The sequence below is a fragment of the Cotesia glomerata genome, linkage group LG9 (assembly GCF_020080835.1).
Source record: "Cotesia glomerata isolate CgM1 linkage group LG9, MPM_Cglom_v2.3, whole genome shotgun sequence".
NCBI classification, from domain to species: Eukaryota; Metazoa; Arthropoda; class Insecta; order Hymenoptera; family Braconidae; genus Cotesia; species Cotesia glomerata.
The window spans coordinates 17,572,933-17,583,618 of NC_058166.1; the positions used below are offsets into that span (position 1 = coordinate 17,572,933).

At 27.7% G+C, this 10,686-nt stretch overlaps 2 protein-coding genes and 1 non-coding gene across 4 annotated transcripts; 2 read left to right on the forward strand and 1 right to left on the reverse strand.

The window, feature by feature from the left end:
- On the forward strand, positions 1-4,717 carry LOC123271325 (heparanase-like). Its single transcript, XM_044737613.1, has 5 exons — positions 1-274; positions 841-1,389; positions 2,347-2,706; positions 2,885-3,323; positions 4,431-4,717. Exons 1-5 carry the CDS (start codon positions 205-207, stop codon positions 4,585-4,587), a joined length of 1,575 nt encoding a protein of 524 aa, XP_044593548.1. The 5' UTR covers positions 1-204; the 3' UTR covers positions 4,588-4,717.
- A 192-nt stretch (positions 4,718-4,909) lies between these two features.
- LOC123271326 (V-type proton ATPase subunit S1) lies at positions 4,910-8,159 on the reverse strand. Of its 2 annotated transcripts, none has more exons than XM_044737615.1 (4): positions 7,730-8,159; positions 7,301-7,666; positions 5,225-5,773; positions 4,910-5,090 (listed from the first exon to the last, which is right to left on the reverse strand). In XM_044737615.1, the coding sequence occupies exons 1-3, from the start codon at positions 7,997-7,999 to the stop codon at positions 5,225-5,227; spliced, it is 1,185 nt and encodes a 394-aa protein (XP_044593550.1). In that variant the 5' UTR covers positions 8,000-8,159; the 3' UTR covers positions 4,910-5,090. The 2 variants fall into 2 exon arrangements, with proteins under 2 accessions (XP_044593550.1, XP_044593549.1); XM_044737614.1 differs by having other exon boundaries at positions 4,915-5,101; positions 5,224-5,773.
- A 949-nt stretch (positions 8,160-9,108) lies between these two features.
- On the forward strand, positions 9,109-9,181 carry Trnat-cgu. The gene has a single exon. It is a non-coding gene; the product is annotated as a tRNA-Thr (tRNA).
- The last annotated feature ends 1,505 nt before the right edge of the window (positions 9,182-10,686 follow it).

The window sequence follows — 10,686 nt, forward strand, 5'->3', positions numbered from 1 at the left end:
CGCTGCAGTCAATTAATCTCCCACCACTAGTATATATGTATTTTTATATATTTAAGCGGCTTAATCATTTGTTTTTGATGATAGCAATTTATTATGATGATTGAATAAATGTTAAACTGCTGGTGTATTGATACGGCGTTTTTTTTATTGGCAAATATTGGAAAAATATTTACACGATAGCCAAATAAAGTTATATAGTAAAAAATGTCGTATTTTGAAAATAATATTTGGAATAAAAATGAGTATCATACTCTTGGTCGGAAAGAAAATGAGCGTAAGTTTAAATATTTAATTATTTGCAAGCATAAAAATTTATTTAATTATACTAAAATGATCAGTAAACATTTAATTATTTTTTAAAAATTAAATTCAATTAAAATTAGCACTGAAATATTTTTTTTTTTAGTTTTACAAGTAAAATTTTTTAGAAAAATTTATTTGCATAAAAAATTAAAAAAATTATCATTATTATTATTAATTTAAATGTCAAATTTATTTTTAAAAATTAAAATCAATTAAAATTAGCACTAAAATATTTTTAAATATTTTTTTTAGTTTTACAAGTTAAATTTTTTACAAAAACTTATTTGCATAAAAAATTATTATTATTATTAATAATAATTTAAAAATAAAATTTATTTTTGAAAATTAAAATTAGCACTAAAATATTTTTTTTTTAGTTTCATAAGTAAAATTTTTTACAAAAATTTATTTGCATAAAAAATTAAAAAAATTATTATTATTAATTTGAATATCAAATTTATTTTTAATAAAATCATGTTTTACTTTTTATCAAAAATTAATCTTTTCTCTGGAATTAATTATTAAATAAAATTACAGAAGCTGCAAAATCAATTATCGGATCAATTGTCGTCGGCATATTTTTAATCCTCTTTGTAATATCACTATGGAATGTCGGCCGCAGTCACCATTTATCAAAAAATTTCGTAGCAATTATCGATACAGACTCGAAATTATTACAAAAAACATCTGAGCGTTACTTATCATTCGGCTTGGATTCGTCAAACCTTCGAGATATGACTATTTTTCCGGTCAAAAAAGATAAGTTTGTAAATTTAGCTCGCTATTTGAGTCCTGCGTTCGTGAGAGTGGGTGGAACATCCGCAGATTGTCTCTTTTTCGACGAAAATGTGCCCTCTGAAAAAGCGACGAGTCCTGTTGACGGTCAGGACATAAGTAACTTCACTCTGGCTGCTGACGATTACCTCACTGTGTATCAGTTCACTAAAAAAGCACAGCTGAGGATGATGTTTGACCTCAACGCTCTGATCAGAAATCCTGATGGAAGTTGGAACGACTCAAATGCTCGGGATATTATCAATTTTTCCAAGGGACACTCCATGGAAGTGGATTGGCAACTTGGCAATGGTACTCTTCATAATGATACTGAAATTATTAATTGACAATTAATAATTTTTTGGATTTATTTTAAAATTAAATTAATACCAGATATAAGCTCATCCTGACATTACACTCATCGAAACCTTTCATTTGAATACCCACATCATTTTTTCATATATTTCATATATTTATATATATTACATATATGTATATATGAAAAATATATCAAAAATGCATGTGGGTACTCAAATGAAAGCTCTTGATAAATGTAACATCAAGATGAGCTTATATCTTTAAAAATGTCAATAGTGGAGAAATGAGCTTGTATCTTGTGCAGGACTGACATTTTTAAAGAGATAAGCTCATCCCGATGTTACACTCATCGAGACCTTTCATTTGAGTACCCACATCAATTTTTCATATATTTTATATATTTATATATATCACATATATGTATATATGAAAAATATATCAAAAATGCATGTGGGTACTCAAATGAAAGCTCTTGATGCGTGTAACATCGGAATGAGCTTATATCTTTAAAAATGTCAATAATTAAGAAATGACATTGTATCTTGTCATCTAATGACATTTTTAAAGATATAAGCTCATCCTGGCATTACACTCGTCAAGACCTTTCATTTGCGTACCCACATCAATTTTTCATATGTTTTATATATTTATATATATTACATATATGTATATATGAAAAATATATCAAAAATGCATGTGGGTACTCAAATGAAAGCTCTTGATGCGTGTAACATCGGAATGAGCTTATATCCTTAAAAACATCAATAATTAAGAAAATAAAGGGCAATTTAACAAAAGTCATTATTTAATAAACCAAAATTTTATTTATTTATACTTCACAAATTACGGCAGTCACATAGTGACTGCAAGGTTGCTAGTTTATTCATTAATTAAATTTCAGTAGTAATTAATTAATATATTATTACAATAAAATAATTTTTTATTTAACAGAACCAAATTCTTTCCGACACGTATTCAATGTATCAATATCAGCAAAACAATTAGCCGCTGATTACATCCGTCTTCGAAAGCTGTTGAACCACCTTGGCTACGAAATGAGTTTTCTCGTGGGACCAGAAGTCAATCACATAGGAGACGACAACAGAGCAGGTGAAAAATACGCGACTGAATTTCTTAATAATTCCAAAAGCACCGTAGATTTTCTCACGTGGCATCAGTACTATCTCAATGGCCGTGAAGCCAAAGTATCGGACTTTGTAGATCCAAATGTCTTCAATCGACTGCCGATGCAAGTTGACCGTGTTCAAAATGTTATTAACCAGTCAAATAAAAAAATTAGAATGTGGATGTGTATGTATAAATTTTCTACTATTATTGAAATTAAAAAAATTTTGAATATTTTTAAATTTAAAATTGAAAAATATTTTTTAATTTAAAATTTAAAAATATTTTTCAATTAAAAATTAAAAATTTTTAATAATAATTTTTTTCTATGTATAACTAAAATAATTATTTTTTTTTAATGAAGCAGAAACAAGCACAGCCTGGGGTGGAGGAGCTCCAAAATTATCCGACAGATTCGTAGCTGGGTTTCTGTGGCTCGACAAACTGGGCTACGGTGCAGCTGCTGGCGTGGATGTTGTAGTAAGACAATCTTTATTCGGCGGTAACTACGCCATGGTTGGAGAGGACCTCAAGCCTAATCCTGACTGGTGGGTCAGTGTAATATACAAGCAGTTTGTCTCCCAGCGAGTACTGAAGCTCAAGACACCCTCTGCTTCTGGTACTGTACGGTTGTATGCACACTGCACTCTTGAAAGCGCTCTGATTTCTCGTGTTCCTGCTGTTACTGTCTACGGGGTCAACTTGAACAATGATTACGTTAGACTGTCGTTACTTTTGAGCAACAACTCTCGGAAGTCGAAATTGTTCTTGTATATTCTCACTGCAGACTCTCTTCAGTCCAGGTTATATTATTGAATAATTATTTTTATTAATTAATTATTATTACTAATAATTATTATTGAATAATTATTAATTATTTTTGATACTTAACTTAATTTAACAGACTTTCAAAAATTTTTTAGATTTTTATAACAATTAAATTATAATGAAAAAAATTTAACTAAAAAATTGTATGTTTAAATTTTTAAAAATTACAAAGGTCAATTTTTAAAAATATTATTTTTTAATTATAATTAGTGTCAAAATTTTTGCCGCAAATTCAAAATAACATTTTATTGTTAATGGTTCAAATTTTTGAAATTGTGGCAAAAATATTGGCCGTAAAAATTTTTTTCAAAATTCAATTTTATAAAAAAAATGTTTCTTATAATATGAAAATTAAGTTAGCTGGCATTTAAAAATTTTTAGAATTTTTTTTTATTGAAGAAAATATTACAAAAAAATTGTCATTTGTAAAAAATTTGAAAAACTATAAGTGCAATTCTCTAAAATTATTCTTTAGTTCTAATTAAATAAATAAAAGAAAAATTTTTTAATTAAAAACGTCGACTTACTTTAAATAATACTAAAGTTATCCGACGTTTTTAATTTTTTGATTTTTTTTTAATAATTAAATTATAACAGAAAAATATTTTTTTTTTACATGCATTCATAGTTTTTTACAAATGAAATTTTTTTTTATTTTTTTGTAGTAATTTAAAAAAAAAAAAAAATTTCTTAAAATTTTTAGATGTCGGCTAACTTAATTTTCATTAACTTTAATGGCATTCTTATTATTTTTTTTGAAAAATTAATATTTTAGCTGTTATTTCAAAAATAAGATTCATAATTATCACAAAATTTCAACCTTTCATTATAAATCATAATTTTTAAATTACAAAAAAATATTAGATTTTTAAAAAAATTACAAAACATTTTTTTTTTTTAATTAAATTTTGAACAATTTTTATTAAATAATTTTTTTAGGACCAATATTTTCCCCGCAATATTAAAAAATTAAACCATTTATTTAAAAATTTTGGCCTTAATTATAATTATAACTTATAAGTAAACTTAAAATAATTATAATAATAATTTTTTTTTTACAAACTAAATTTTTATTTTTACAGAGACATAAGATTAAACGGCGAAATATTAACTCTAAATCCCGACGGAAGTTTGCCAGCTTTCAAGCCTGTAATAATGGACTCCCAAGTAATAACTCTACCTCCGTACTCGATGGCATTTATACTAATGCACGGAGTCGAACATCGTGCTTGCATATAAACTGAGTCTTTTTTAAAAAGACCCTGATAATTATTGTGCTTATAACTTATAAGTTACCACAATGTGTACTGAATATTTTTATATTTATATTTATTTATTATTTTATTATCATACACATTTTAAAAGTTGATACTTTAATTATTTATTTTAATAATAATAATAACCAAGACTGGATAGTCAAAATAACTCGCCAACAAAATTAAATAACGGAATGAAATGATATATTAATAATTAATAATTACGTATTAACATCTTTTAATTAATATTTATGTATATATTATACAAATAAAATTAATAATTATATTATAAATACTGAACAATTGTCAAAGAAGAGAAGAAAAAGAAAAATTTCAAACGAATTGTTCTATTGAAAAAAAAAAAAAATATTCGCTCTTAAAATCTAGAGAATCAACGAGCTTTAAATATACAAGACTTACAGACATATTTACATGATAATATGCAATACGAGTATGTAATTATAATTATTTATAAATTTATTTATTAATTAATTAATTTATTAAAAATTTAATTAATTAATTAATTTAAATAATTAATTAATTAATTAATTGAATAATTAATTAATTTATTAAATTAATTAATTTAATAAATTAATTTATTAATCGATTTATTAATTAATTTATTCTTGGGCAGATATTGTAATTGTTTTTCCCTTAGAGTCATCAAATCTGTCCATTGTGCGGATATCCATCATCATGACAAGACCCCAGATCATAATAAGAGCCAGGATAGAAGTGACGAAGATCCCAGACCAGATGGATATCGACGTAAAGCCGACGCAGTCGTAAGTGTCACCGAATTTTTTAGCGAATAATTGAACTTGTAAATTGTACAAGTTCAACTTAATTTCCTCGGTGTCGTTTATTTTAGGCATGGAAAATTGAACAACTTGCGCGCAATGGTAAGAAAAATTGTTGGGCCATACGATATTTTCTCGGGTGTTGAGTGTGTACTCTTTGCTGTCTCGGGTGACATTAACTCGGTGCAGGGTGTAGTACCCAAAGGTTCTGCTTACTATTTCGAAGGCAAGGCTGGCTTTGTATGACGTGGTGTCGTTCCCAGTGACGTCAAAGTCCATTCTTATGACCAGTGGAGAGTCAGCAGTGCCCTTGCCTTCGTCTTCGGCTTTTGTTGGCTGGCCAACGCTCAGGAAGTTTGAACCTTTCATCTGGAATTTATTAATTTTTTTAGTTAGGTTGACTATTTAAAAATTGTTGAGTAAAAAAAATATGAATTGAGAAAAATCTGATAATTTTTAGAAATTTTTTAACTAATTATGACAAAAAAGTTAATTTTAAAATTATGACACTGAAGATAACAGACAAATTTTTAAGAAATTTTATATCTATGAAATTGTGATGAAAAATTCCATATGTAAAAATTGAATACCAATTTTTAAAGCATTTTTTTTTATTAAAATTAATTTGTTTTAACTAGCAACCTTGCAGTCACTACGTAACTGCAGGGACTTGTGAACTATAAATAAATAGAATTTAGCTTTATTAAATAATGACTTTTGTTAAATTGCACTGTACTTTCTTAATTGATGACGTTTTTAAAGATATAAGCTCATCCCGATGTTATACTCATCAAGAGCTTTCATTTGAGTACCCACATGTATTTTTGATATATTTTTCATATATACATATATGTAATATATGTAAATATATAAAATATATGAAAAATTGATGTGGATAATCAAATGAAAGGTCTCGATGAGTGTAATATCGGGATGAACTTATATCTTTAAAAATGTCAATCGTACACAAGATACGATGTCATTTCTTAACTATTGACATTTTTAAAGATATAAGCTCATCCCGATGTTACACTCATCAAAACCTTTCATTTAAGTACACACATGCATTTTTGATATATTTTTCATATATACATAAATATAATATATATTAATATATAAAATATATGAAAAATTGATGTGGGTACTTAAATGAAAGGTCTCGATGAGTGTAACATCGGGATGAGCTTATATCTTTAAAAATGTCAATAGTTCACGAGATACAAGGTCATTTCTTAACTATTGACGTTTTTAAAGATATAAGCTCATCCTGAAGTTACACTCATCAAGAGCTTTCATTTGAGTACACACATGCATTTTTGATATATTTTTCATATATACATAAATATAATATATATAAATATATAAAATATATGAAAAATTGATGTGGGTACTTAAATGAAAGGTCTTGACGAGTGTAACATCAGAATGAGCTTATATTTTTAAAAATGTCAATAGTTCTTAAGATACAAGGTCATTTCTTAATTATGTATCTAGAGATAGAGAATTTTCGAATGCAGCCTGTATACTTATCATAACTAACTTCAGTATCATAAAAAATATATTTTTACGCTCTTCAAAATTATAAGTCCAATTTTTCAGTTTATTTTTCAAGAAAAATAAAAAAATTATCAAATGCCTGCCAAGTTTAATCTTCTAAAAGTATAATTAAAAAATTGAGAGACACACATTAATTTTAAGAATCTTTTTAAACAAATAAATAACTAGAAAATTTTATTCAAAAAATTCTATCTTTATAAATCCTCAAAAATTATAAATGCAATCTTTTAAATCCTAATTTCAAATTTATTTTTAAAGAAAAATAAAAAAATTATCAAATACTTATCTACTAAAATTTAATGTCCTAAAAGTAAAAGAAAAGCGTTAATAAAAAATTACCTGAAGAGTTGGTGGATTTTCAAGATAAAACAACACTCGTTCTGACTGATGAAATATCGGATCGCTTCCATTTTGAGCCAGAGGCTCAGCAGAAGCAGCTCTTTTAATCCGATCAGACCTTTGGCAAGATTTACCAGTAAGTATTCCAACTAAATAAGGACTGGACTCCTTGAGCATCCTGAAAGTTTCAGCAACGTACTCAAGGTCATTGGCTCTGTTGATAGCAAGCTGGCCATTAGACACCGAGTTAAGATCCTCGTCTACAGTTTGATTGTAAAACTGCAGAGCCTCGAGGACAGCCAGCGGGCTCTCGACTTCTGGAACGTATTCCAGCGAGCCGAATTTTTCAAGCTGCTTCCATTGGTCCTAAAAATAATTTTGTTAATAAACACTGACAGTTTTATCAGTAAATAAAGGCTGGGCACTTACAGAGTCGTGCAACGTAACATCCTCACGACAGAAACTATCCCGGTAGAAAACAATTATTGGCAGCTGAGAATCTCCAACTTTTTTGGTCACTAGGTCCTTAAAGTCTTTCTGCGACGTCTTGTCAAATAAATTGAAGGACTTGGTGATTGATTTTGTGGAGCTGCCGCCTCCCCAAATTAAAACTGGGACATCGGTGATACTTGACGTAACAGTGGAGACAGTAAAACCAAGCACCAACAATTTAATCACACCTAGCTGTAAGTTCAGCATCGTTTATTTATTTACTCTTACTTGTTTCTATTTTAGTTTGGGTTAGTGCAAGCACTGGCTGCTCTTCTCAAGTTGGATCGAGTACAGAATTTTAAGATGACCAATCGAGCAGTTTATTCACAACTTACTATCTTCCATGGGCGCTCACGCGCCTGACCAGCCCGCAGAAGTCATATGATGTGCCACGTGACCACTTTACTAGCTTCCGTGTTTTAAATTTTATTTAGTGACAACTTCACTTTAGTGACAACTTCATTTTGTTTTTTATTTATTTATTTTTTTTAGATTAATATTTTTTTATGACACTGAAGTTTACATAAGAATTAATTTAGCAGATATTTAATAATTTTTTCAACAATTAAATTATGAGAAAAAAAATTGACGTAGAAATTTTAAAAAATTATAATAAATGCTATTTTTTAAAAATGATTTTTCAGATAAAATTTATATGTTAAGTAAAATTAAAAAATCAGCTAATGATTGCTAACTTTATAATATTAAAGTTAGCCGACGTTTTTAATTTTTTGATAATTAAATTAGAACAAAAGAGTATTTTTTAAAAATTGCACTTACAGATTTTAGGGCCAGTTTTTCGGCAGTTACACATCTTTACTCCAAATTACTCAACTCGGCGACATACTGTACTCAACATAAAAAATTGAATAACTTTAAAAAAAAAAACAATTTATTCAATTCATTCACTACTCAATGCTAACTTTACTCAACGATTGATGCTCAAGCTGTTGCTGATTGGACAAGAGAGAATGGCTTGCAATTGAATCTATCCAAAACTAAAACAATGATACTTGGCTCAAGTACACTGATAGAAGGATTTGTTTATAGTTAAAAATATTTGTTAATATTTAACAAATCATTTATTAGAGACGACTTTTTAGTCCTTAACAAATATTTCTTAGTATTTAAAAAGATTTATTAATATTTAATAAATGAATATCTGATTTATTAAATACAAACAAATCATTTTAAATACTAAGAAATATTTGTTTGATACTAAAAAATGGTCTCTAATAAATGATTTGTTAACTATTAACAAATATTTTTTTAATACAAATAAATCCTTCTATCAGTGTAATAGTAATTACGGATAGGTCTCGGATAGTTTAACTGGTAGAGCATTTGGCGCGTAACCAAAAGATCCAGGTTCGAGTCCTGGTCTGGACTGTCCGAATTATTTTTTCAGTCACTGAAAAAAGTTACACTGAGTAAAAAATCACATCTTTCTCTAATAATAATTGTCTAAACAAATTTTAATTATTATCGTCACCTAAATTTTCTCTGATGGTATTGAGACTTCATACCGATAAAATATTATGGTGGACAATTAATAATGAAAAATTAGTCATTCTCCAACAATTTGGATCGGGTAGCTGGCTTATAATATTAACTATATTTGATTTATTAAAATTAATAATAATAATAATAATTTATTCATGTTTAGCAACTTGCTATTTTTTTTATAGTATTTACATAATTAGTTTGATTTATAATTGTATTACTATAATTTGTTATTATGCCCGATAATCTATTGTAATATTGCTTTTGATATAATTCTTTATTTATGTATTATATTATATATTGATATTCTATCATATTTTCCTGTTATTAAATAATATAATATAATACATAATTATTAAAAATAAATGTTTTTTTTTTTTAAGCTTTGGTCTATATATAAAATATTCAACTTGTAGATAAATTGTAGATAAATGCTACAATTTTGATGATCGAGGCTTGGTGTCGTAACAACATGCTTAGGCTTAATGCTACTAAGACGAAGGCTATCATCTTTGGTAGCCCACAACATGCGAATAATAGTATGTGTGTTAATGCTCCAAGGATAATAGTGAATAGTATGGTGGTTGAATACGTTGAGTGTGTCAGGTATCTTGGACTAGTGTTGGACAATACGTTGTCATGGCATGGCCAAATGGTGTCTGTTAGCCAGCAGGCTATGAGTTGCCTTGCACGGTTAAAAATGAATAGTAAGGCGTTGAACACTACAATGCGTAGGAGACTAGTTACTGCATTGATCTTGCCAATATTTGATTACTGTTGTGCTGTTCTGACAAACATATCTGGTAACCTTCAACAGAGGCTACAGAGAAAGTTTAATGCCTGCATAAGATTCATTTATGGTGTTCCGCGATTTGATCACATTACTCCTTACAGACGGCAGCTTGGATGGTTGACACTGCATAGTAGACGCGAATTTTTGATAACTTGTATGATTTATAAGATGTTGCATTTGCAACATTATAATTTGTTGTGTGACGGTTTTCGTATTTTGCTCTCAGTTAGAAATCGTGCAGAGCGTAGAAATGATGTGTTTCATCAACCAAGTTGCCGTACAGTGACTTTTGAGCGCTCATTTCTGTTAACAGCCATAAAGACTTGGAATCGGCTCCCGTCTGATATTGTTGCATTAGGCACATTTGAAGAGTTTAGAGTAGCGTGTTTTAATTGGCATTTTGATAGAAATATATAAAACTGTGCAAAGAATTGTTGCGAAGAATCAAGAACAATAACAATAACATTTTTTGTCATTATTATATTCATTAACACTTATTATATTATGTTATTTATCATTTTACTTATCATGTTATAATTTCTATAATTAATCTATTATATTCTATTATCCTAATATTACATTAATTTATATGTACTCA

Excerpts from the sequence above, each read along its gene's own strand:
- LOC123271325 (XM_044737613.1), top strand. The coding sequence starts at position 205 with ATGTCGTATTTTGAAAATAATATTTGGAATAAAAATGAGTATCATACT. Across the intron at positions 1,390-2,346 it reads GGATTGGCAACTTGGCAATG|AACCAAATTCTTTCCGACAC; the intron begins GTACTCTTCATA and ends TTTATTTAACAG. Across the intron at positions 2,707-2,884 it reads AAAAATTAGAATGTGGATGT|CAGAAACAAGCACAGCCTGG; the intron begins GTATGTATAAAT and ends TTTTTAATGAAG.
- LOC123271326 (XM_044737615.1), bottom strand. The coding sequence starts at position 7,999 with ATGCTGAACTTACAGCTAGGTGTGATTAAATTGTTGGTGCTTGGTTTT. Across the intron at positions 7,667-7,729 it reads ATGTTACGTTGCACGACTCT|GACCAATGGAAGCAGCTTGA; the intron begins GTAAGTGCCCAG and ends AATTATTTTTAG. Across the intron at positions 5,774-7,300 it reads AAAATCCACCAACTCTTCAG|ATGAAAGGTTCAAACTTCCT; the intron begins GTAATTTTTTAT and ends AATAAATTCCAG.